General features: G+C 42.8%; 1 protein-coding gene across 1 annotated transcript; it reads left to right on the top strand.

Annotated features, from left to right (window-relative positions):
• On the top strand, nucleotides 1-24,967 carry LOC117718001 (T-kininogen 1-like). Its single transcript, XM_076942726.1, has 11 exons — nucleotides 1-374; nucleotides 2,379-2,489; nucleotides 3,408-3,489; nucleotides 9,661-9,833; nucleotides 11,119-11,226; nucleotides 16,384-16,468; nucleotides 17,581-17,753; nucleotides 20,617-20,724; nucleotides 20,827-20,913; nucleotides 22,326-22,403; nucleotides 24,752-24,967. Exons 1-11 carry the CDS (start codon nucleotides 180-182, stop codon nucleotides 24,848-24,850), a joined length of 1,299 nt encoding a protein of 432 aa, XP_076798841.1. The 5' UTR covers nucleotides 1-179; the 3' UTR covers nucleotides 24,851-24,967.
• The last annotated feature ends 667 nt before the right edge of the window (nucleotides 24,968-25,634 follow it).

Below are 25,634 nucleotides of genomic sequence, written 5' to 3' on the forward strand. Positions count from 1 at the left end.
TTCTCTGGGAAGAGGACACACAGGGGTGACTGCAGTAACCCAAATAGGGACCTGAGTGGTGAGGCAGGGAGAGCAGAGACAGGAGAGATCAGACACTGCAGGCTGCTAAAAGCAGCTTCTGAGTTGGCTTTCTATTCTCTGCAAAACAGTCCCTCCAACTCTAGAGGGAACCTTAAATCATGAGGCTAATTCCTATCCTGCTCCTCTGCTCTGGGCTCCTGCCATGTTTAGCGCAGGAAGAAGATGCCCAGGAACTTGACTGCAATGATGAGACTGTGTTTCAGGCTGTGGATGCCGCTCTGAAGAAGTACAACGCTGGGTTACAAAGCGGCAACCAGTTTGTGTTGTACCGAGTGACCGAGGGCACTAAAACGGTGAGTGACAGCTTTCCTGTGAAACCACTTGTCATTGCTGCTCTCAGGCACAGGGGTAGAGGCTGGAGATGGCTGGTCCTTAGGCTTCCTGGGTGAGCATGAAAGCAGTATCCCAGGAAGAAAGAAACCCAAGTAGATGGAGATGTTTGAAAGGGACAGGCATAGTGGGGATCCAGCACTCAGTCAGCTTGCAGCAGGAGAACCCAGGGCATCTGTGACCTGAGCCATCTCCCAGCCTTAAGTGTGAGTTCCACACGGGGATGGATACTGGGAATAAGAAGAGAGCTGGCATTATTGCCTGGACCAGGTATCTAGCACTGAGTGTGTGTGGCTGAATCTTTGAGGTTAATAGGAATCTTTCTGTTAGCTTTCTTTACTTCTGGGGACAGAGGGTTGAGCCAGGGTGTCCTGTAACCTTAGACTAAACAGGAACTTGCTATGTAGCTGACAATGAACAGAAACTTTTGATCCTCCTGCCTCTATCTCCCTAGTGCTGTGAATCCAGGCATTGGCTGCCATGCTAGGTTTATGTGGCACTGGGGAAGCAAACTCAGGACTCTGCATGCTAGGCAAACCTTTACAGCCTAAGCTGCATCCCAAGTGATCTTTGGCTAGTCTTTACTGTATTTTATTTCTTTGTGAGTGAACTCAGGTAGGAAACTGATGCAAGCAGGATGCATAAAGAAGAGGAAAAGAAGATCCTTAAGAGGTTTTTCTTGTTTTGTTTTGTTTTAGTAAAGTTAGAGAACACAGAGACAGCTCAGTGGTTCAAGGTACTGGCTACTCTTGGGGAGGACCTGGGATCAGTTTCCAGCACCCATGGTAGCTAACAGCCATCTATAACTCCAGTTATAGGGACTATGATGAGTCTTCTGGCCATCCTGGGCACCAGGCACACATGTAGTATACATACATACATACATACATACATACATACATACATACACACATTTGGGCATACACTCCTACTCTTAAAATGAAAATTAAAATAGAATTACAATTTTAAAATTTTTGAAAATATAAATACTACACGTTACATTTCATTTTAAAAGACTCTTTCTTTGGAGTGGTCATGTTGTTTCAAAGGATTGGAAAAAAATCCAATCCTGCCGGGTGGTGGTGGCCTCACGCCTTTAATCCCAAGACTTGGGAGGCAGAGGCAGGTGGATTTCTGAGTTCGAGGCCAGCCTGGTCTACAGATTGAGTTCCAGGACAGCCAGGACTATACAGAGAGACCCTGTCTCAAAAAAAAAAAAAAAAAAGAAAGAAAGAAAGAAAGAAAGAAGAAAGAAAAAAGAAAGAAAGAAAGAAAGAAAGAAAGAAAGAAAGAAAGAAAGGAAAAATTCAATCCCTTGGCTCCATGAGTGTAAAAAGAAAGCGCTACTGGACTCAGGCACATTTGATTTAGAAGTGAATGAAGCCTTTAGTTACTCACTGAAGCAGAGCCCACAGTCAGCTTCCTCTGCTCAGGCCCATAGTCCCCTAGAGTCTCCATTGATGGATGGACGCCATGACAGTTTTGTTGCACAAGGTCCAGGTAGTCCTCTTTCCCTCTGGGATCCATCCAGGGCACATGTCAGGAAAGCACTGTACCACTAAGCTGTGCTCTGCCTCTTGGGGTTTCTGAGACAGGGCCTCATGCTGTAGCATTCCTGTCCTTGCACTCAAGGTCCCCCATCTCAATCTACCAGGTGTGCTACTAGGATTCCAGGCTTTGCTCTATGCCCAGCTTCAACCAGACAAGTTGAACATGTATATGTACATACATGTAAACCAGAGTTTACATAAAAGAGAGCAGGGATAGGGCTATGGATACTGCTTTGAATATAAGTGTAATATGAACATTCTTCCAAGGAGTATTTATACAAATGTAAACACTTATTTTTTAATAAACATGGCTCTTTTTTGAGTCTGATCAGGACTGGTGTGTGTAATGTGTCAGGGTTCACAAACTTGCTACTGGGTCCCCAGAGTGACTCCAGGTGTCACCTTTGCTTTCCCCAGGGTGGCTCTGAAACATTTTATTCCTTCAAGTATCAAATCAAGGAGGGCAACTGCTCGGTTCAGAGTGGCATCTCCTGGCAGGACTGCGACTTGAAGAACGCTCAGGAAGCCGTGAGTGTACTCTGTATATAGAAGCCCAGACTACCCCCATGCAGCCTTCAGGGTGCTTTGAGATTTAAATGAGCCTGGTAACCTGATAGATCACGTATGAAACTTGTATCCAGTGTGAGGCACACCTGACCACTTGGTTCCCAGGCACTTGTTTAAGGCAGGGTCACCTGTCACCTCAGACAGTCATCAGCTGTTTATGGTGACAAAATGTGTCAAGTACCTGTGGTGTTGTTTCCACAAGATGGGTAAATTTGAGGCAGTGAGAGGCACCAGGGCATCAGGAACAACTAGCAACCAGCAGTGTGGAAGAAGGACATTCGAAGAGGTTAAACTGAAGTTTATGTAAAGAGTGGGCACCACTGAAACTGAGGGGAAATCAAAGAGGAGGCTCATCCTGTTGGGCCTGAGGCACGGCATCCATCTTGGTGACAGAGAAGCAGCCACAGAAGTCCACATCAGGGCTCAAGTTTAGAGGCCTTACTCTGCCTCTCCCCTGACCACTGTAGATCAGTGGCTTGTGGACACAGTCACAAGGTCACATAGGTATTCATTCTCATGTCTCACAAGGTTGTGAATGGACTAGAAAGGTTGCTGAGTGGTTAAGAGTGTGTTGCTCGTGAGAAGTCCTGGGTCGGGTTTCTAACACCCAGATGGACACTTAGAACCCTCTGAAACTCTAGTTCCATTGCTTCTGCTGCTGTGCTCTGGGCTCTGCAGGCACCAGGTACACATGCTGTGCACAGACACACATCCAGAAAAGCACTCACATGCATAGGAACAGGTAAATCTAAACAAAACAAAAATTCTATTAGACAAAAGCTTTTCTTAATTTTTTTAAAAGGCCACATTTACTGACAGCACTAGCCAGACGTCTTTATGAGGAAGAAAGATTTGATCAAATGCTCTCTTTTCTTCTAGGCCACTGGAGAATGCACAGCAACTGTGGGGAAGAGAGAAAATAAATTCTCCATAACCAACCAGACCTGCAAGATTACTCCAGGTGGGTGATACATCTGGGGACCTGGTTTGTTGGTGGCAGTGGGTACAAGCCTGGGGGTTTGTGGGAATGTTGATATTAATTATTCCTATGTACCAAGAACACAACCCAGATCAGACCACTTCTCCCACCCTGAAGGTGGCAATGGTATCTGCAGTGTTGGGAATCTGTAGATGTTGGGCAGGGAAGCACTGCAGTAAGTACTTGGATTGGGCCAGGCTTGTGTCAATCATCCCCTGAGACCTATCCTAACTCCCTGTGTCAGCAGGGGTGGGTGGAGGTGGGAGTTCAGCCTGGCTGACAGAGGATGAGACACCATGTACCTGTCTCCAATCCTATGTAGCATCCTACATGGAGCAGAGTGTGGGCTTTGAGATGTGCCCTGGTCTGGAATCATTCCTTCTTGGTTGTAGAAATTATTTAATACTGTCCCAGGGTTTCTACCTCGCCTTAGGTCATTTAGGTCCTGGATAAAAGACACACTCAGCCTTCATGCTTGCAATAGGCCTTAAACAGTACAAATGCTGGGCAGCCGCCTACCCCCTCTTTTAGAATCTACTTTCCTATAAATAATGCTGAATTATTAATTACTATTTACTATGTTTCATCTGGATTGTTCTTAACTCTAATAGGCCAGCCCACGGGGCTATGTATTATGGCTCACCTAACATATGGCAGCTTCTTTTTCTACTCCTGCTTCTCCCTGGTGATCCTTCTCTGATCCCAAAGCCCAGGAAACCTAAATGCTACCTATGTGCCTTCGGCCCGGCTATTGGCTGATGGCATTTTTATTCACCAATAAGAGTTAATGGGGTACAAGATGTATGTGTGGACTCTCTAGTCTCTGGGACAAACATGTCTTGGAGTCCTCAAATTAGTATTACAAAATAGACAGCACAAGACCAAAGCTCACAGCTACTTCCTCCTCTACCTGCTCCTCTTCTTCCTCCATCGCCTCCCCCTCCTTCTCCTCCTCCTCCTCCTCCTCCTCTTCTTCTTCTTCTTCTTCTTCTTCTTCTTCTTCTTCTTCTTCTTCTTCTTCTTCTTCTTCTTCTTCTTCTTCTTCTTCTTCTTCTCTTCATTTTGTTTTTTTGTTTGTTATTAATTTTGTTTTGTTTTTCAATACACAGTTTCTTTTTGTAACAATCCTGACTGTCCTAGAACTGGCTTTCTAGACCAGGATGGCCTGGAACTCACAGAGATCCACCTCCGTTCCCTCAGTGCTGGGACTAAAGTTGTGCACTAGCACATCCAGCTTCATTCTGCCTTTTTCATCATCTTTCTTTTCCTTTTCCCTGTCTCAGAAGGGACATAACAGAACTGCACCCTTGACAGGGTGGGGTGCTAGGAAATGAGATGATAAGTCTAAAGATGCAATGTCCGGGCATCTTAACAGAGACTCAGGACGATGATAGCTGACACTCACGGAGCATTTGCGATCTGTGAAGTTTACATATATTAACTCTTCCAACCATTACAGGTCAGTCAGTGTGGTGTTATGCCCTCATTTTTCAAATGAGGAAACTAAGGCTGGAACAGTGATGTAACTTACCTAAGGTTACACAGATACTCTATAGGAGAGTGGATTGGGTAGGCCCTTAGTTTAAAAAGCAAAAAACTCTCCTTTAAGAATAAAAATAAAAGCTGGGCTGTGGTGGCACACGCCTTTAATCCCAGCACTTGGGAGGCAGAGGCAGGCAGATTTCTGAGTTCCAGGTAAGCCTGGTCTACAGAGTGAGTTCCAGGACAGCCTGAGCTACACAGAAAAACCCTATCTCAAAAAAAAAACAAAAATAAAAACAAACAAACAAAAGGAATATAAAGAAAAAGCAACTTATGAACAGATGCAGCCATTGTTATCATTTTCTATATTGTTGTAAAGAGGCCAAGGGTTTATAGAGGGATGAGTATATATGGGTGATGCCAATCATGAAAAACTTCCTGCAGCAGGCCTCTGCAAGGTGCAGAGAGAGAGAGAGAGAGAGAGAGAGAGAGAGAGAGAGAGAGAGAGAGAGAGAGAGAGAAGAATCTTCGACTTTGATAGGGTTCGTCACCATAGGGACGTGACGTGTTTTCCATACTGGCCTAAGTTGTCCTTATAGAACCCGCAAAGGCACCGAACTTCAGCTCTTGTAAGAAGTTGCATTTAGAGAAACCAGCCCAAGGCAGAGAAGAGCTCATCGGTGCCCACCAGCAGTGAAAAGTTCTATTCCCATTTAAAGCCATCTGTATAGAAATACACAGGGCAGAAGGTACTCAGTTACCCAGGAAAGGAACAGCATCCTTCTTACTCTTCCCCCTCTCAAAACCCCTCTCTTCTCCCACTCCATTGAGAAAGAGAGTGAGAGCTGGCTGGTGGGAAAATCTGCCCTGGTCACCTCCACAGCTCCAGTGGCTTCCATCTCTTTTGATCTCTAAGTCTCCCATCCTTGCCATCAGATTCTCTACAGTTGTAGAACTGGCCAGTGCCTTAGTCCAACCTCATCTGCAAGAAGAGAATGGAAAACTGTTTATAAGGTTTCTGACAGCAGTGGAGTTGTCATACACCACACAGTCCTGAGGAGAGCTGCATTTGAGGAGCTAGAGATGTGAGGGGTTGGATCTCAGCAGCACAGCCCAAGACTTAGTCTACTGAGTAGATCATACCTATTGTGTTAAGTCAGCTTTCAGCTACTGCAGCAAATTACCTGAATTGGTTCCAGGGGGCAGGCTCCTGCATGGTCTTCTTTTATGTTGCTTGTTTTTGAGGCAGTGGAGGGGGAAGAGCATTGGCAGAAGGTAAGACTTTGTCTTATGAGATAGTTAGACTTGATGTATAATAACAAAAATTTACTTATCTAAGTTTAAGTTACTTTGCTGCTGTAGCTGTAGCTGATCTGATGTCTGTGTTTCTCTGAGGCCAGAAACTGCAGTCTCTGGCACTTAGCACCTCATCCTAAAACAATAGGAGATCAAGTAAAGGATTAATTGCTAGAGCCTCTTCCCTTTTGTCCAGATGCCTCTTGCTTGTAGGGCTAGGGGGAAGTTTGGAACAATAAACTGCTATGGGACCAGAAGAAGAGAATCATGCTTGCAGAAGGAGAAACTTTTATATAAGCAAATATGCATAAGTTCCCGTAAGTTCATATACTGATTCACACATGCGTATTCATGCATTTCCTTCTAAACCAGTTGGGCCCAGCTTGCATGCATTCTCACAATTTCATACTTACACACACACAAACACGAGCACACACACACACACACACACACACACACACACACACACACACACACATCCATACTTAGATATGTATATGGAACAAAAGCCCCAGTGTCAGTGCAGAAAGATCTCACTCATTCTGGATGAAAAATGAGCCCCAATCTTTATTGCATAGAGAAAAGAAATCTTGTAACCTTGTAATGCTAAATGAATTAAACCCAAGTTTATAAGGAGAAAGCTTTGTTCCTTTAATAAGACTAAGCCTGCCATGTAATTAAGAAAGGACCCGTTCTGCCCCATGGTAAGGAGAAACCTGCCTGCTCCTTCTGTCTTCTCTGCAGCTTCTTCTTTCCTTTTTCTCTGTATTCTGTACATTGCCCTCATAATTTTTCAAAGTTGCCTTATAGTTTCTAAGTTAGTCCACTCTGCATTCTCCTTCTAATCTTGCTCTCCCCTCCTGCTCTTATGTCACAATAATGCTCTTACTCTCAATGCCTTTGCACCCAATGCTATGCCTATACCTCTAGGTTCTCCTTGAGTCCAGTTCTGTCTAAAAAGTCTTCTGTCTAATGAGTCTTTCCTAAAATGATTTTCTCCTGGGCTTTGCCTACTGGAGGTCCATCATAGATATTAATCTAAGGTGGTCTTCTCAGGAATATCATCTGCTGTTATTAGCATGTCCTATGATGGCTCCTGACAAATTGGACTTTGCAGCACATTTAAGATGCAACTACATCCGAGTATGACAGTGCACACCTGTAAATCCCACACTGGGGAGGTTGAGGCAGGAGGATCAGGACTTTAAGTTCATCCTCAACTACAGAGCAAGCTGGAGGCTATCCTGAGGTATATGAGGCCTTGTCTCAAAAGGAAAGAGGGGAGGAGGGAGGGAAAGAGGGAGAAAGGGAAAGAGAGAGAGAGAGAGAGAGTTGGGAGGAGAGATCAAAGGACAGTAGGCACCCAGGAAGTGTATTCCCAAGAGGTAAGGAAGCCTTGATCCTGGGTGGCATCTCTGCTGATCACACCACTCACTCTGCAGCCATCCTCTATCAGACAGGACTCTCGCCTTGGTAACTTAATACAAAATCCCTATAAAAATATTTGACACTGTTTTATTGCAAACCATTCAGTGGTTCCTCACTCCACAACAGCACACTCTCCACTTCAGAGAGTCTATAGGAATCCTCAAATCTTATGTAAATATCATGATTATTTGCTTTTTTCCGGGGAGAAGCTACAGCTCTAGCCAGATTTGCCAAAGAACTTGTGAACTGCAGTGTAGACAGTGACCCTAAACAGGGTTAGTATCTCCTGCCTAGAGCACAGTCTCCTCTCTCTGACTGTCCCTAAATCAAACTGGCCCTCTGTGTCACACTGGACACTCTGGCAAACTAGACAGATGCCCTTCCCACACGACTGTTCCTTTCCCATCCTGATTCTTCAGCGCCATCTCTCTCTTCTCTGCCCCTTCCCCCTCACATGTCTTGGTGATGCCTCTTGCCACCTTCTCCCTTCTAGCTCAGCAAGCTCCTCTTTTCCGTAGATGTCCTCCCTCAGCGCAGGCTGACCCCCAGTCTTTCCTAGCTCTTGCCCATCCTGTGAAATGATCTGTCCACAGTCTGTCCTTTCTGTCATCCCTTCACAGATGTGACACTTAAGTCTCCCTAGAACCTAGCTCTGCACCTGCCAGGGGATAACAGGGACAGACGGACTTCAAGGCCATGCTCCTCTTGGGCTGACTAATGAGAAGGCCTCTTGCCTTCTGTTCTAGTCATATGAAAACAGAGAGGAATACTTGCTGGCCAGCACACTACCTACCTCACGATGACTTGTTTTAGTTGGCAAAACCCTGAATGTAAAGCTAAAGAAGTTTAACATTATTGTGTGACAAAAAAAAATGGCAAGACAATCCTGTTTAGGGGAGCGGGTTCTCTTCCAGGCGCTAAAGCATTAGCATGATTTTGTTAGGGTCAGTGGCAGGAAATATGTCAGATGGAGTTAAGAGTCAGGGAGCTTTCACTCACCTTGAAGAAAATGGTGTATATGTAATATGCTCCATTTTATAAAACAGAGAGTCGGTGTATTACCGTAATCATTCAAGTACACTAACATAGGGCCGTAATGACGTAGCTCAGCTAAAGTCACCACTAAAGGCAGTGGGAGCTAGGACAATGGAGTTGATAAATGAAGCAGACTACAGTCTCATGCAGTAACCAGCTTCATTCAGTGTTTCAGGTAATGTAACTGTGAGGGTTAAGAAAAGTCAGCTGAATTAGGTTCCCGTAAGCTGAATACAATCATAGGGATAAGCCACATGGGACAAAACCATATTTCCCATACAGATATAGTAAGGAGAGCTTAAAGATTAGATTGAATAACACCAGCAAACAATAATGAACAATCTGAAGGAAACTCATTCCTATCCAATACATCTGGGAGGAGCATGAACCCTCATTCCAAGAATAATTCTGCGCTTTCAAGAAATTGAGGTCACAAGACTCCTGTCTTGTAATCTTCGAGTATTCTCACAGGCACTCAGATTTCTCCTCATACAACTTCCTTCCTTCTTGAACCCTGTTCTCAGAAGCTAGTGGGCTTGAAGGCCTGGGTTTGATTCCTATCAATCTATACAGCAGGCATGGAAGCCTCTGGAGAAAAGCAGAGGAAGGAGGAGCAGACACTTGAAGCCAGCCTTAGCTTCATAGACGGTTTCAGACCAACCTTGAATATATGAGACCATGTCAAAAAAATGAAATAGATGGTATAGCATGAAATAATCATACTATACTATACTCTGCATCTTTGTCTCCAACTGCACAGGAGTCCTAAATTCTCACTATCTTTAACTCATATAGGAGTTACAGGAAAGTCAGGTTTTAGGATCTTTCTAAATAGTCTCATGTGTTTAGGACCATGAATATGAGATGTGTTTTCAGTTATTAATGCTGTCTCTTTGTCTGCTCTTTGTCAAGGTAAGAACCCCATGGTGACAGACGACTTGCCCTGTTTGGGTTGTATGGACCCCATATCGACAGATAGTCCAGACCTGGAGCCTGTTCTGAAACATGCCATCGAACATTTCAACAACAACACAGATCATAGCCACCTCTTTGCTCTCAGAGAAGTGAAAAGTGCCAACAGACAGGTTTGTTTTTTAATTATTCAAGACATGTAATGTGGTTAAAAATCTGTTAGATAGGCATTTTGTTACCTAAAATGAACCACTGACAGAAGGAACCTGTCTGGCCACATGCTGGCATAGTACTGGAGTATCCTGTGCTTTCATGAGAATAACTCTTTAAGGCAAGGAGTTTGTCAGGCGTCCATGTGAGTTGTGAGATACATTACGAGAAAAGGGAAACTCTCACTTACCCATTTCCTCAGTGTTACATGTTTTCTTCCCAGAAATGGAAAAATGGATGTCATTCTGGCTTTAAGGTTTTACCAAATCTGTATTTTTATCTTCTTGTCATCAATTAAAAATGGCATCCGAATATTAAATTGTTTGTAAAAAGCTGCACACGACTTTCTGGGTATGCCCTAAATTATACTGCCCACTTCCTCCTGGTGATGTGTGGTGGAAATAGCTAGTAATCTGATCGTTTGTTTGTTTGTTTGTTTTGCTTGTTTGAGGTAGAGTCTTTACACAGTCCTGGCTGTCTTGAAACTCACTTTGTAAACCAGCTGGCCTCAAACTCACAGAGGTCTTCCTACTCCTGCCTCTGATGCTGGGATTAAAGGCTTTGACCACCAGGGCTGGCTTGGAATCAGAGCTTTTATTAGTTCCTTTGTCATGGCTTTTCTGAGAGCGCATCTAGTACTTTGAAATTCACTCTCTTAAGAATCTCTCAATTTAGAGAGTAACCATCTCTACTTTTAGTTCAACTTGCTCTTGTGTTTCATGTGTACTTTACCCACCTACATTCATGTACAGCAGTCAGTGTTGTGACGGTGGTGGACATGGACACAGATGGTGGGAAGTGTCTGCCAAGAACAAAGCAAGAGAACGTCACTACCTGGTGACCTGCTAGCAAAATTGCCTAGCTAGAAAATCATATTGCATCACAAAACTGGGTGATATATGCATTCTTGGCAACCTGGGAAAGAAAGATTGTGGGGTCTTTGAAGATATACTTTTATAATAGATATGATATGTATGATTATATATACACATATATATGTATAGAGTTTTACATTTGCAGTTACTTAGAAGAGTCATGGGGAGTGTGTTCTATGTGTACGTGTGGTTGTCTGTACGTGTGTTTGTCTCAATACTCAGTATTTGCTCAGTGATACTCTTGCCTAGTACTCATGATGGTTTGTAGTTCTTGAGCACTTATTATATCCAGTTCTATGCTTAAAGACTTTTGCTCACTGTGAAGAAGGTTCAACCTGAGGTTCAAGTACTCATTCAACCTAACTCATTTCAGGTGGTGGCTGGCATGAATTTTGACATCATCTATTCAATCGTGCAAACAAATTGTTCAAAGGACCGTTTTCCTTCCCTCCATGAATACTGCGTGTCCCTTCCTAATGGTGTAAGTAGCAGACATTTAATGATAGTCTTTCACATTTTGCTGACAGCGTTTCCGGGACTGTCAAGCTCTGTGACTTGACACCAAGATGTCATTTAGTTCACACTCATGTCCACCCAGGATCTTAGGACCTAAGCTGCTGGTCAAGGAATTCGAGTGTGTCACACTAAGTATTTACATTCTGTTAGGGATTAGGAATGGGATTTGCCATGGTGACGAGTTGTCACACTCTCCTGGGCTCCTCTTCCTCCTTCATGTGTGCTGCGAGTTCACACAGGACATGTGAAGAAGCTGTGTCCCAGCTTCTTCCTGCAAACTCTCCTGTGGTGTTTCCTCATCCTTCCTCTTCTCTCTGTTCATGACATCTTGTCATTGAAATGACAAGTGGCTGTTCTGTGGCCAGTGAATGCCAAGGTGACTGAGGAATGAAACTTCCTGGATTATTATTGTAGATGTTTCTTTAATCTAGTATCTCTGCTTTGAAAGTTCTGTGTTATGAGGAAAAAGTAGGAAATCTAGACCACACTTTGCTAATTTTCATCATAAAGCCTTTGAAACAAATGCTATTTGCATCCTTAGGAAGTGGTTATTCAATGTTGTGGCCCAAGCTGCCCCACACTTGGGGGCCAAAATGTCTGGGACCACTCTGTCAATGTTAGAACCCTCACTGCCAAAACCTTGGGGACTAAGTTGTTAGAGTCCGCACCTCCCCTAGCTGCTCCAGTCCGCAGGTCAGGGTTCAGCAAGAAAGAGCGTGAGGATGGATGCAAAGAATGGAGACCAGACAGAGTGTGATTCAATCCCATTTATTCTTCAGTCTCTCTTCCTAGTCCAAGTCCCAAGTCTTGAGTTCCTAGTCCCTTGTGTCTCCAAGTTCCAAGTTACTTCTTCTAAGTGCTAAGTGCCTAATGTCTACTTCCAAGTTCTTCCTCCAAGTGCCAAGTGCCTAATACCTAATAATCCTTCTTCCAAGTTCTCTAGTCCAAGTGTCTTTTTCCTCAATGCCTAATATCTACTCATTTCTTCTGTCTGCCTCTCACCTTTTATATGTCTCACTTCTAAGCCACACCTTTTTGTCACACCCTTAAGTCTTATCTCTAAATCTGATCTCTAAGTCATGCCTTTAAGTCTCACACACCCAAGGGAAAATCCTGGGTATCTAAAACAAGATGTTATCAGAGTGTGCTCAGCTGTTGTAGGCTATTGTAAACAAGCCTCTTGTCAGGGTATACAGCTCAAGATGGCTGCAAGGATGATAGTCACCTTCTGTCAGCTCCCCACAGGTCCCCCTGTTTAAATTTTTTTCAGAAGGGATAGCTGGGAAAACTTACGGAAACCATGCCTGCCTTAGGTGGGAACAAAGGACCCCAGCCTCTCTTTCCCATCTTTGGATACTCAACAGCCATTGGTTGAGCTCCTGTCTTAGGATGGTGAGGCCTCCCTTTTTAGGGGCAAGGATCTTGAAGTGTTCTCTTACCCGTCATTGACTATCCGGCTTAGCGCATAAGTTAGGGGATAATCCTCGTTAGTCTTGATGACAGAGGTTTTACAATCCCCTACTTCCAGCCTGTAATAATGGACCTGTATGGGTTTCATTTGAATAGCGTTTATCTGTTGTCATACAAAAGCCATCAGTTTGTTGAACAGCATGAACTCGAGAGACAAGAGAATGTGTGATAAAGGATATTTCTGGAGGATCCCTTGGTAGGATACCATTCCCCCTTTTTAATTTTTTCAAATTGGCATTTAATGGTTTGATGTGCCCTTTCTACCATACCTTGGCCCTGTGGATTATATGGAATACCCATTTTATGTAGTATTCCCAATTTTTTACAGAATTGGCGGAAACTGGCGCTTGTGTAACCTGGGCCACTGTCAGTCTTTATCTGTTTAGGCACACCCAATACAGCAATTGTAGCAAGCATATGAGTGATCACATGTTTGCTTGTTTCTCCAGATTGTAATGTCACATAAATGAAATCACTGTATGTATCTACACATACATGTATATATTTTTGATTGCCAAATTCATTATAATGAGTAACATCCATTTGTCAGAGATTGTTTGGTATCAGTCCCTTTGGATTTACGCCCAAATGAGGAACTAGTAAAAGTGTAACACATGATTGACATTGTTTAACAATTTGTCTAGCTTGTTCTCTGATAATTTTAAACATAATTTTTAAAGTTTTAGAATTAAGGTAATGTAACTCATGAGCCTTTATGGCCTGATCCAAGTTAGATAATTCCTTCTTCACTTTTCCTAATTCTTTCCCTGGGGAAAGTTCAGAGTTTACCATTTGAGCCATGATTACTTCATTAGGGCTGCACATAATCAATCCCAACTGGGATAACAGATCTTTGCCCCAGAGATTAATGGGGAGGCCCGGGATGACATAGGGTTGTATATTCCCTGTATTACTTTCTTTATCTTTCCACGTCAGCACCTTAGAGCTTTGTTGTGGATTTTGACTTTGGCCAATACCCCTTAAATTGGTTAAGGTTGGGGTCAGAGGACAGGTGGCAGGCCAATCACTTTGTTTTAGGATAGTCACATCAGCTCCTGTGTCAACCAAACCTTGGAATGCCTTTCCATCCAGCCATTGTGTCATCATAGGTTTTTGTTTAACTCTAAGCTGTACCCAATATGCATCAGAGGAACCAAAGCCTTGGTCCCCTCTCTTAGGACTCTTATATTTGTGATTAGTAGGGTATAATGGAAGTAACAATAGTTGAGCTATCCTCCTTCCTGTAGAAATGGTGACTATATTCTGAATTGCCTGTGCCATTACCTTAATCTCACCTTGATAATCATTATCTATAACTGCAGGAAAAATTTGTAATCCCTGCATAGTAGTACTGTTTCTTCCTACTATCAGGCCAAACACAGTTGGATATAGCAATCCAAACACTCCAGTGGGTAAGGCCTGAGGTCCCATTTCTGGGGTTAATTCTATGTGGGTGGCAGAACTGAGGTCTAGTCCTGTACTTCCTGGTTTTGCTTGACTAAGTTCTGAAAGGGATTGTTGTTTGCTGGTAAGAAACTGACTGCTCCATAAGCCTGTTTTGGCTTGTGTTGGTTCAGCCCCTGTTCCCGTTTCCCTGATTATGGAAAAGGGTGTTTCCTTGTGTGTCTCTTTTGGACCTACATTCATTAGCCCAATGCCTTCCACATTTGTAAAGTGGGCAGAACCCAGACAGTTTTCTGGGCTGTCTCTGGGTTAACTCATTTTCTGCCTTGCAATCTCTTGCAAAGTGTCTAGGCTTGCCACATTTAAAACAGGCCTTTTGGTTTCTACTAGCCAAAAAATCTCTTACAGATTGTCTTTGCATGGCAGCCACCATAGCTAAGCCCTGTTGGTAGGAGGACCCTATGTCAGAACAGAGTCTGATATACCCTGTAAGGTCTGTCTTTTTCCTGTACAGTCTAATGGCCACTTAGCAGGCAGGATTGGCATTTTCATATGCAAGTTGTTTCACATAATCTACTCCTGCCTCTGCATTACCAAAAATCCTCCCTGCTGTTGTCATTAATCGATGAACAAAATCAGAAAATCGTTCATCGGGTCCTTGTCTTACTGCTGTTAAGGATGCACCAGGGTCCCCTTTTGCTGTGAGTTTACTCCAAGCCTTCATGGCTGCATTTTGAATTTGAGCGTATAAGCCTGGGTCATATTGCATCTGGTTATCACTAGAAGCAAATTGCCCTTCTCCTACTAAGGCATCAAAGGACCAACCATTGCCTGCCTGAATGTTTCTCCTAGCTGTCTCTTTACAATTCTCATGATACTCTGATTTCCAAATAAGATAGTCTCCACCACTAAGAACTGCTCTCACTAACATATTCTAATCACTAGAAGTCAGCCACTCTTCTGCGGCAGACTCTAAAATTGCAAGACTAAAGGGAGCAGTGGCACCATATTGTGATACTGCGTTACTTAATTCTTTAATAATTTGAAAATTAAATCCTGTGTGATGTCTCCAAGCAACCCCTTGACTGTTTCTGGTCTCTGATACAGGGAAAGCCTCAGTGTCTCCCTTCTCTGGATGATCTGTGGCTAATCTTAAGCTACGTGATACGAACTGCCTTTGGACTCCTGGTTGAGGAATGCAAGGAGGGGGGGGGGGTTCGCAGTTTACCTCTCGAGGCATCTTCCCTGTCTTTAATTTTTGTAGCTGATTAATTAAGTCCTGATACTCTTTTTCTAACTCTATTTGTTGTTTAAGAACAGATTTTTTTCCTGTAACTCCCTTATGGGATCTATAACCACCATCTCCACTGGGGGAGCACTTGGAGGTGGAAGCACATAGGGAGGAGGTCTTCCAGAAGAGGGCAATGAAATTATTTTTGTATTTGGTATTTTTTCCTTCAGAATAAGGCCTCAGTTTTATAGGTGATAAACATAGTTATTAAAGTCTTTTAAACTCTTCATTTATTGATTAGTTATTTGTTTAAATAAATCAATTTAAATTATATTGCATTAAAATTCAGTATTTTATAGCTAAATATATTTTAGTTTCTCAATCACCAATTGAGTTCATTTGTTTATTTTTGCTGAAATATTTTCATAAATATGCTAGAAGTTTATGGGTTGAATTTATGGATAAGTAAGTGTATTCTTTGCCCATTCTTCTCTTTGTGTGTGGTATATGCATGTGTGTGTGTGTCTGTGTGTGTGTGTGTGTGTGTGCTCACCTGTGCAGAGACATGTGAAGGCTATATGCTCAGCTGCTTTTAAAACAAAACAAAGCAAAAATTGAAGCCAGGGAATAAATATCTCAGTCAGTAAAGGGCGTGTCTTTGGGTCTTTCTCTCCCATGCAGACATCTATAATCCAAGTACCCGGGAGTCAGAGACAGAACTCCTGGGCTCGCTTGACTCCAGCCTACTGGAATCAATGAGCTCAGGGTTCACTGAGAGATCCTGTCTTACTTAGGCATTCCCTGTGCAGTGGGCAATCCTATTTCCTCTCCCTCTGCTTCCTCCTTGCCATGGATATCATGGCTATCTGTGTTTCTCAGTTTCTCTTTTGCTTTCAGCTTTTATTCCTTTTTCTTCCTTTTCCTGATGCAATGATTTGTAAAGTAGACATACTGCTTTTTACTTTTACTAGTTGTTTGCTTTCACAATGACGTCCGTTTATGATTTTGAACCACCAGGATAATGGTGAGTGCAGAGGTAGTGCCTTCGTGGATATCAGTGACCAAATTGCAGACTTCTCACAGAGCTGTGACCTTTATCCAGGTGAGAAAGCACACATGGAGACTGGGGAAGAGGCGGGGCCTCTTTCTTACTTAGCTGCACTGTGCCTGAAAGTGATCAAAGCAGCCAGATGACTGAAGGAACAATGTGACTTCCCCAGACAAGGTAGCCTTCAGGGACAGTGGCAGCTGCCTTTCCTTTTGTACAAATTGTCCTTAAATCTGGTGTTTTGAGTTGGAGAGAATTGCATCTCATTTATAACCACCCACAATGGGATCCTTCCGTGTAAAGAAGGGTTTTCCAGTGTGTTTTGATGTGGGAAGCTTTCTGGAAAGCTTATTGTTAAATCCACAATTGTAATCAAATGAATGACCTCACTCACACTGACAAATAGTTGTGAATGTGTCATACTGAGAAACACCACTGTGTACCTGTCATGAGGAGCACCATTGTGTTCCTGTCATGAGGAGCACCACTGTGCACCTGTCATGAGGATCACCACTGAGCTTCTGTCATGAGGAGCACTACTGTGCATCTGTCATGAGGAGCACTACTGTGCATCTGTCATGAGAAGGACCACTGTGCATGTGTCATGAGGAGCACTACTGTGCATGTGTCATGAGGATTACCACTGTGCTGAAGCCGTGAGAAGCAGCGCTGGCACTGCCTGTTCAGTGGAGCCATGAACTCCAAGCTGGCCATTGAGAGTCATTGCTTTATTTTCACAGTCACTTTCCTCCAAGTTAAACATTTCTCTATAGTTTACATCAAAAATGGGAAATTTTAAACTGGGCATGGTAGCATACACCTGTAACCATTTCAGTCAGGAAACTGAAGCAGGGGGATTGGAAGTTCTAGGGCAACTGTTACATGCAGAATTCAAGGCTGGCTTGGAACACATGAGATCTTGTATCAGGGGACAAAACTCAAAGCGATTACAGCATATGGGTGAACATGGGCAAACATACTTCCTTAAATGTGATCTCAAGGAGGACACAGGAGAGCAGTGACTATCTCATGGACCACCTTCCCTTAGCCCTGTTGTTTACCTTTCACTCTTCATGAATAAGGAAGCAGGGGTTGTGTGTGACAAGGGCCAGGAAAGTCTACTCTTTGGTGTACCTACTGACTTTAAATCTGATTTTTTTTTTCAGGACATCCTATGTCAGAACTGCTTTCCAAGAATTGCCCTGGCTGCCCCAAGGACATAGCTGTAGACAGCCCAGAGCTGAAGGATGCACTTGGTCATTCCATTGCACAGCTAAATGCAGAGAATAGCCATCCTTTCTATTTCAAGATTGACATCGTGAAAAAAGCAACATCACAGGTCTGTAAATAGTTAGAAAAATAGAAGGCAGTAGCCTCTGTGTAGTTGGGTTGGTTATATGACCCTTGATCTTGGCTTTGGTTGAGGAAACAGTACTTAGTAACAGGATTTGGAGGTTGAAATCCCAAGTCCCAACTCTGCTGTATGCTTGAGTGTCTTGGACAAGTATCTTTAAAAGGCTCTGTTTTGGCTTGACAATGGTGGCCCACAATTTTAATCCCAGCACTTGGAAGATAGAAGCAGGTAGATCTCTGTGAGTTTAAGGCCAGCCTGGTCTGCAAAGTGAGTTTCAGGACATCCAGGGCTACACTGAGAAACCCTGTCTCAATAACAAAAACAGGAAAAAAAAAAAAAGTGTGTTTTCTACCTGGAAATATCTAAGGCAAAGCCCACATTAGTTAATGTATAACAAATCACTTCCATACTCCAAGTCAGTGTACAAATACTAGAAACCACTGTGTTATTAGCAAAATTCAAGCAATGAAAAGCATGGTTTCCAACCTTTGAAATCCCAGTCTTGTTTCTCAAAGGAACATCTTGTGCTGTGTGTTTAGGTGCACACCTGAAATCCAAGCGCTCAGAAGCTGAGACACGAGGATTGCCACAAGTTCTGGGTCAACTTGGACTACACATAGCAAGATTCTGGAGAGAGAGAGAGAGAGAGAGAGAGAGAGAGAGAGAGAGAGAGAGAGAGAGAGATGTGCTGTGTTCTTTCTTCCTCTTCCTCTGCCCTGTACATCCTCGTTTCTTGTAACTATATCTCTAAGGACTGAACTCTCCTTTTACCCTGTCAATAAAGGCTATTTCCCTTCATCTGGGGTCAGAGGATCCGCTCTTCTATTGCCTCTATCCTTGGTGAGTCTGTGTGGTTATTAAAATCTCATCCATTGTGACTCCATCTCTAAAATGATTAGCTGGATTAAAGAATCCAAATACTCCAACAGCTCCTGAACTTATGATCAGAGTGTGTAAGGACAGATTCCTATTCTAGAGAATGGCTTCCCAGAACATAGAGTAAAAAATAAGTTATCAAGATAAAAGCAAGCCACCGGGGAAGCCAATACAATCTTTCAGATCTAGTAAAAAAAAATATTCACCTAGAAGTTCACAAGTTAGACTTAGTAGTTACATTTCTAGAAATCTAACAAGAGTCTCCATACGACCATGGTCATTTTGATTATAAGATCAAAAGACATGGTAAGACATCCAACTTCTCAGGAGCACTAGTGATGGCTCAGATGATGAAGGCATTTAACACTGGCCTGATGGTCTGAATCCCATCTCTGGACAGGAGAAAGCCGACTCCGACTCCACAAAGTTGTTCTCTGACTTCCACATGCATGACATGGCACTCACTACACACACACACACATACATACACACACACACACACACACACACACAAATGATGATGATGATGATGATGATGATGATGATGATGATGATGATGATGATAGCACGATCCACAATATGAGAATGTGTAAATGAAACCAAGCAGATCCTTACTGTTGAGTGTTAGGCAGAAATATAAACGCATAAAGAGTGTTTGGGGGGAGAGTATTATTCTTTAGTAACTGCCTACTAGTTTTTTCCTATGTGCTGGTTGACAGTGGTATTCCTTCAGTATTCAGTTTCTGTAACTCTTTGTTAATTCTGGATATCAGCTGTTGTCTGAAATATAGCTGGTAAATATTCTCTGATCATGTGGGCTATGGGCCCTGCTGGTTGTTTCCTTTGCTGTGTAGAGACTTTGTATTTTCATGCAGTCCCATCTGTTGATACCTGGGGCAGGTTCATACCTGTGTTGTTGGTCTTCCTGTCTGTTTTTATGCCAGCCACAGGTTGTCTCTGTCACTATGGCTCTATGGTATAATTTGAGGTCAAGCATTATAATTCCTTCAGCATTGTCTTACTCCTTAGGACTGCTTTGGCCATTCAGTCTTTTGTGCTTTTGTTTAAATTCATGTATTTTTTTCTAAGCCTATGACATATGACCTGGGAATTTTTATAGATATTACATTAATTCTGTATATTAATTTTGGTAGTATAGACATTTCCACACTATTAATTTTGCCTATACAGGAACATCAATTGTCTAGTATCTTCTGCAATTTCCTTTGCCAATATCTAGAAATGTCATTGTAGAGAATTTTATTGTAACAGTCTTTGAATCATTTGGTTAGATATATCCCTAAAAATTTTTAAAAATTTTGAGAAAAGATCTCATTATACAATCCAGACTGACCTGAAATTCACGCTTTAGACCATGCTGTCCATGAACTCACAGAGATCTACCTTCCTCTGCCTCTGCAGTGCTGGGATTCCAGGCGTGTTCCACCAATAACTAGCTTGTTTAAAGATTTAAGAGGTTTCTTAGTATTAAAAATATGAGAGAATCAATAGATAATCTAAATATTTCCTAATTGTATTATTTAAAGTACATAAGAATTTTCTGATTCAGTATTTGGCAGCAAGTCAACAAAAAATGTTTAAAAATTTTTTTTAAGTTTTCCCTTCCATACCTCGGATTGTGCTAAAATTTAAGCTTTTGAGTTACTTGGTAGGTGTGGTTTGAAGCCTTTGAACATTAAAATTAAAATTTGTATATTAAAGGAAAAAGTTTAGCCTGCATTTCTTTTACTTAGTGAAGGAAGCTGGCCTAATTATTACACAGAGATCTTAGATATGTGTACAAGAAAATGTTGTATCAGATATGTGTAACTTTGAAAGTATGACTTTTTAAGATGGTCAGTTTATAATTAAAATTTTAAGATTCTAACTTTAAATTTACTAGAGTAAAAAAATTATAATTTGTCATCGAAATCCTCATTGAATACATGCTATGTTCTAATTAACATTGCAGGTGGTAGCTGGAATCAAATATGTTATTGAGTTCAGAGCCAGAGAAACCAAATGTTCCAAGGAAAGTAACACAGAGCTGACAGCTGATTGTGAGATCAACCGAGTTGGTGTGAGTAGCACTGTCCCTGTGTGATGCTCTAAGAGTCACTTGCTCATGTGCTTCATGACTAATGGTGATTTATTTTCTCTTCTCTTCTGCTTTCATGATTAGCAAGGTCTCAACTGCCATGCTAACGTGTACATGAGACCTTGGGAGAACAAAGTCTTCCCGACTGTCAAATGCCAAGCATTAGAAATGGTAAGATTCAAGTACGGTCAAGATTCAAGTCAGTTCTGCCTATTCCAAAAAGCAATATCTGGGTATTGAAAATGAATCATTGCTGAAATAAACTGGAGGGAGGGGCTACCGTTTTAAACCCATAAGAAGTTGTACAGTTCTATGCTGATCGTGAGTTTTATGGCTGGAAAAGAAAACAGGTAACCTCCCAGTCACTTAAAACATTGTCAGTGTCCCCTGGTAGTTCTGTGTCTGATAATGAAGAGAAGGCCAGGGCACTGCCACCAAGTATTACACACCTCCAAAATACACCTGAGGCCTGAGCACTTCTGTATGCTGTGCTCTGCCCTGTGCATTGAAGGACTTTGTGAAAAAGGTGGACTCTCTCTCCTTCCACAGTTAAGGAATACAAACTGCATTTTAAAAATGGTCCTCAAGGGGTCCACACATATGATTCAAATCTGAAAGGCAACACTCTACATCATCTTTTTGAGTCTTTAATGTGCCTAGGGCTTCATCAGTTGCCAGTGATGGAACAGTAAGATTGAAGTGCTCTGAGGCTCCAGAGTGCATCACTTCACTAAGTCCCTCATCCCAGGCTCTGCACAGCAAGCTCCTTGCCCATTCTCATCAGTCCTGAGGGACCTGGGGGGCAGGTGCTGTGGTTTTTTCTTTGTAGCAAAGTGGACTTAGTGTGTAGAATGTTGAATGCAGGTCAACTTTGAGCCTACCCTTTCCATCATGATCCCGACTAATAGAAGATGTTTGACTCTGAAGCCTGAGTTCTTTCATCTCTGAACACTGGCCTCAACTGTGGCCTTCCCACATTAGTAAAAGGGGAGATGGGGCATATCAAGAAAGCCTCATTTCTGTGCAAATTGCCACCTCTCTCTTTATAGTTTAGGTTCTTGTATGCTCTCTCTAACACATTGTAAAAGGACTTCCCGTCATGCTTTTGAGCAGGCCCTATGGTGGCACAGCCTGACAGAGTTTAACCATAAAGACCTTTAAGGATAATAACAGCAAAAGGTGGAACAGAAATGATATCAGTTATCAAACTGAGACCTGAGAGATTATGTGCTCAAACCACCCACTTTTCTAAATGAAGAAAAACTCTTAGCCTTAGAGGACCATTAAGAAGAATAATCAGGGGAGGGCTGAGGCTATAACTCAGTGCTGGAGTGCCTGCCCTTGCCAACATGTCTAAGGGTCTTAGTTCAATCCCTAGTACCACAAACAAAGTCTACAAATTTCCACAAAAATCAAGAATTATTGTTAATTTATTTTTCTAGAGGAGCAATATACTGTTTAAAATCTGGGAAAGACTCAACCCATTGTAATACAGAATAGCATAATCAGGTTCTTAGTTTCTTCTTCCTTCATTGACAGCCTGGTACTAACATAATGCATTCATCTTAATATTTGCTGTATAGACTACAATGATGACAATGCCTCCCGGCTTTGCACCTTTCCGGACAATTCGAGTACAAGAAACAAAAGAAGGAACAACTGTAAGTCCACCCTACATTGCCAGGGTGCAAGAAGAGAGGGATCCAGAAAATGAACAAGGACCCACACATGGGCATGGCAGGATGCATGAAAAGCAAAACAAGGCTAAGAATCACCGTGGTCATAAGCATGGGCACGACCATGGCCATTTTCCTCCAAAGAGGCATGGCCATGGACACCAGAAACCACATGATCTTGGTCATGGGCATCAACTGAAACTTGATTATCTTAAACACCAAAGGGAAGATGTCTATGACCATACACATACAGTGGGACATGGTTGTGGTCATGGTCTTGGTCATGGTCTTGGTCATGGTCTTGGTAAACACACAAATAAAGACAAAAACAATGTAAAGCACACTGGCCAGAGAACAAAGCCTTTGACAAGCTCTTCTAAAGACAGTACTACATCTACACAGATACAGGGAAAGACAGAAGGGACCACCTTGGACCCTCCCCTAGCCCAGCCAACTGTTATCTCTTCTGGTTTCAGGACTCAGATTTCATTGAAGGTGTGGTAGCTACCACATCGCCATATGACACTGAGATCCATGATAATTTGATCCCTCCTATCCATGTACATTTCATTTAAGCTGATATCTGATTTTCCAGAAACAACTTCCCAAAAATGTCCTGGGCGCCCATGGAAGCCAGTTAGTTGGAAGGATCCAAACACAGAAACAACAGAGTTTTCTGATTTTGATCTCCTTGAGGCTCTTTCTTAATTTATACAACCTTTACAATTTATACAATTTATACAATCTTTACAAATGCCTTCCAGCTTCTTTCCCTACTGCCTAAAAACAATTTGTGATATAAGTCATTAAGCCATGAGCCTCAGAACAGCCTGTCAATGGGACATTATAAATCCCTGTGGAGCTGGGCAGTGGTGGTGCACTTGGGAGGCAGAGGCAGGCAGATTTCTGAGTTCAAGGTCAACCTGGTCTACAGAATGAGTTCCAGGACAGCCAAGGCTATACAGAGAAACCCTGTATCAAAAAAAAAAAAAAAAAAAAAAAAAAAAAAAAGGAAAGAAAGAAAAAAAAAAAGATAAATACCTTTGGACTGTTAATACAGCTCCATCATTCTGGATTCCTTCTGAGCCTGCCTCACACATTATCTGAACCAGTACAGGAAGAAGCCTACCAGAACCCACTGCTCTGATGAGTGGGTATCTTAAGATGCACATTAGTTCTGCATTTCCATACAGAACTGTAGCATCTGTGTCTAGAAAACAAAGAAAACCAAGTGATTGGATGTTGAGCTTATGGATGGGAAAAATAACAGCAAGACTTCCAGATGTCAGAGAGAGATAAGAAAAGGGAACTGGGCTGATCAAAGGGAGGAAGGGGGAGTAATGAGGTGACTTTATGTTTCTCAAGCAGGTTAGTTATATCAAAGGAGCTTCTCACTTGAGCAGCTTGTCCTTGGAATCCCTTTCTGGGTGAAGGTGGTCCTCACTAGTCTACCCACTAGCTAGTCTCTGCCACAAGGCCTCCCAGCAGGAGCTTGCTGAGGTTAGATTAAGCAATCCTTAGTTCTCAGAAGTCCTGAGTCTAACACTAAGGATGGAAAGTAGAAGAAAGAATATTGAAGCAGGTTTGCTATGGCAACCTTTTATTTCTTGTGAGAAAGACGGGTCATGGGATTGGATGGAAGCTTCATTCCTACCTTTTGGGAGACAGTTCCTTAGCCTCAGCTTAAACACGCTCCCTCTTTTTGCTATGATGCTGAAGACCATTGACTTTGGAAAAAGAAATAGGTTATTACCCATTGCCTTAGACTGTGAAGAATGTATGCACTTTACAACCCATGAGGTGCTTTTGCCTGGAAAAAAAGATAGGACATTTTGGACCCACTGATAAGTCCTCCAGGCTCCATCACACAGTTCCATACCCATGGTCACTGAGAGACTCTAGGTAAATTCTCTGGTCACTAAACAAAGACCTGGCCCCCAGAGGTGAACCTGTAGGGAGGAGGGGCCCCTGACCGGTGTGGGAGGAGAACAGAGTAAGAACAGTCAGAATATATGTGATCGAGGGACTCACTTACTGCAGAGTCGCCACAAACTCAGTTTAGAGAAAGCAAAGTACCTGCAGAATGCACTGAAGTGATGTGCAGGAGTAAGAAATAAGGGCGTGGCTTCTCACAGCTACTCCAGCTGTGTGTGTGAGTCTGGCTGCTGTGGGAAACTGCATTGGACCTGAGTGTTCTTTCACTTCAGTCATTGTCTACACTTTAACATGAAGACCCAATGCCACTGGGAAACATTCTCACCCTGTAACCAGCTGCACTGCTCTGCAAAAGTTGAACAGAAGCACAAGATTAACAGCATTTTACTATATTACAGAGGCTCCTAAACTCCTGTGAGTACAAGGGCAGACTCTCAAAGGCAGGCGCAGAGCCAGCGCCCGAGCGTCAGGCAGAATCTTCACAAGTGAAGCAGTAGCCCCAGCAACGACCCCGAGTAGGAGGACCAGAAGAATCCTGGGATGCGTGTAGCATGGAAGCATGTTCTCCATCACCCTGATCCTGGGTGAAATAAATTTCAGACTTGATGAGTTCACAGTGGTCTCCTTTCAGCTATTCCTGTCTTGTAGTGAATTGAAGCTGCCTCCAAAGCTTGAGTTTGGCCACAGAGGCTTGTAGTCCCTCTCTGGAACATTCTCTCTAAGGTAGACAGGATTTCTTAGATGGGACTTCCTTCCCACAGGGAGAGCACAGGCACCACAGGGAGGCTTGGGGAGTCTCCCTTCTGCAGGATCTAAGAACCTGCTCTTTCTGCTCCCTCTCGTGCTCACGGAGCCAATGTTAGGAATAGTTACACTGGTTTACCAGTGTTTCTGAATCTGAGTAGTTACCCAACTAGAAAATAATCTATGTCGATATGATGTCTACCAACATCTTATTATCAGAAAGTACTCAGTGACCAGGGTACCATATACTTGTTATCCCAGCACTGGGGAGACTGGGACATCAGGATTACAGAGAGTTTGAGGTTAGCCTGGGTTGTATCGTGTGTTTAAGAGTTCAAGCATAGCCTGGGATACAGAAAGAAAGAGTGTCTTAAAAAAAAAAAAAAAAAAAAGCTAGGAATGGTGGTACTGGACCTTAATACCAGTCCCTGGGAGATAGGGGCAGGTAAGTCTTTGAGTTTGAGGCTAGCTTGACCTAAAGAGAAAGTTCTAGGACAGCCAGGGCTACGCAGAGAACCCTTTCCTCAAAATGAATGT

Source organism: Arvicanthis niloticus, chromosome 12 (assembly GCF_011762505.2).
Source record: "Arvicanthis niloticus isolate mArvNil1 chromosome 12, mArvNil1.pat.X, whole genome shotgun sequence".
NCBI classification, from domain to species: domain Eukaryota; kingdom Metazoa; phylum Chordata; class Mammalia; order Rodentia; family Muridae; genus Arvicanthis; species Arvicanthis niloticus.

Bases quoted from the DNA above. Each gene is read 5' to 3' on its own strand.
- LOC117718001 (XM_076942726.1), top strand. From the start codon at position 180: ATGAGGCTAATTCCTATCCTGCTCCTCTGCTCTGGGCTCCTGCCATGT. The intron at 9,834-11,118 runs GTTTGTTTTTTA...AACTCATTTCAG, and splicing joins TGAAAAGTGCCAACAGACAG to GTGGTGGCTGGCATGAATTT. The intron at 20,725-20,826 runs GTGAGTAGCACT...TTTCATGATTAG, and splicing joins GTGAGATCAACCGAGTTGGT to CAAGGTCTCAACTGCCATGC.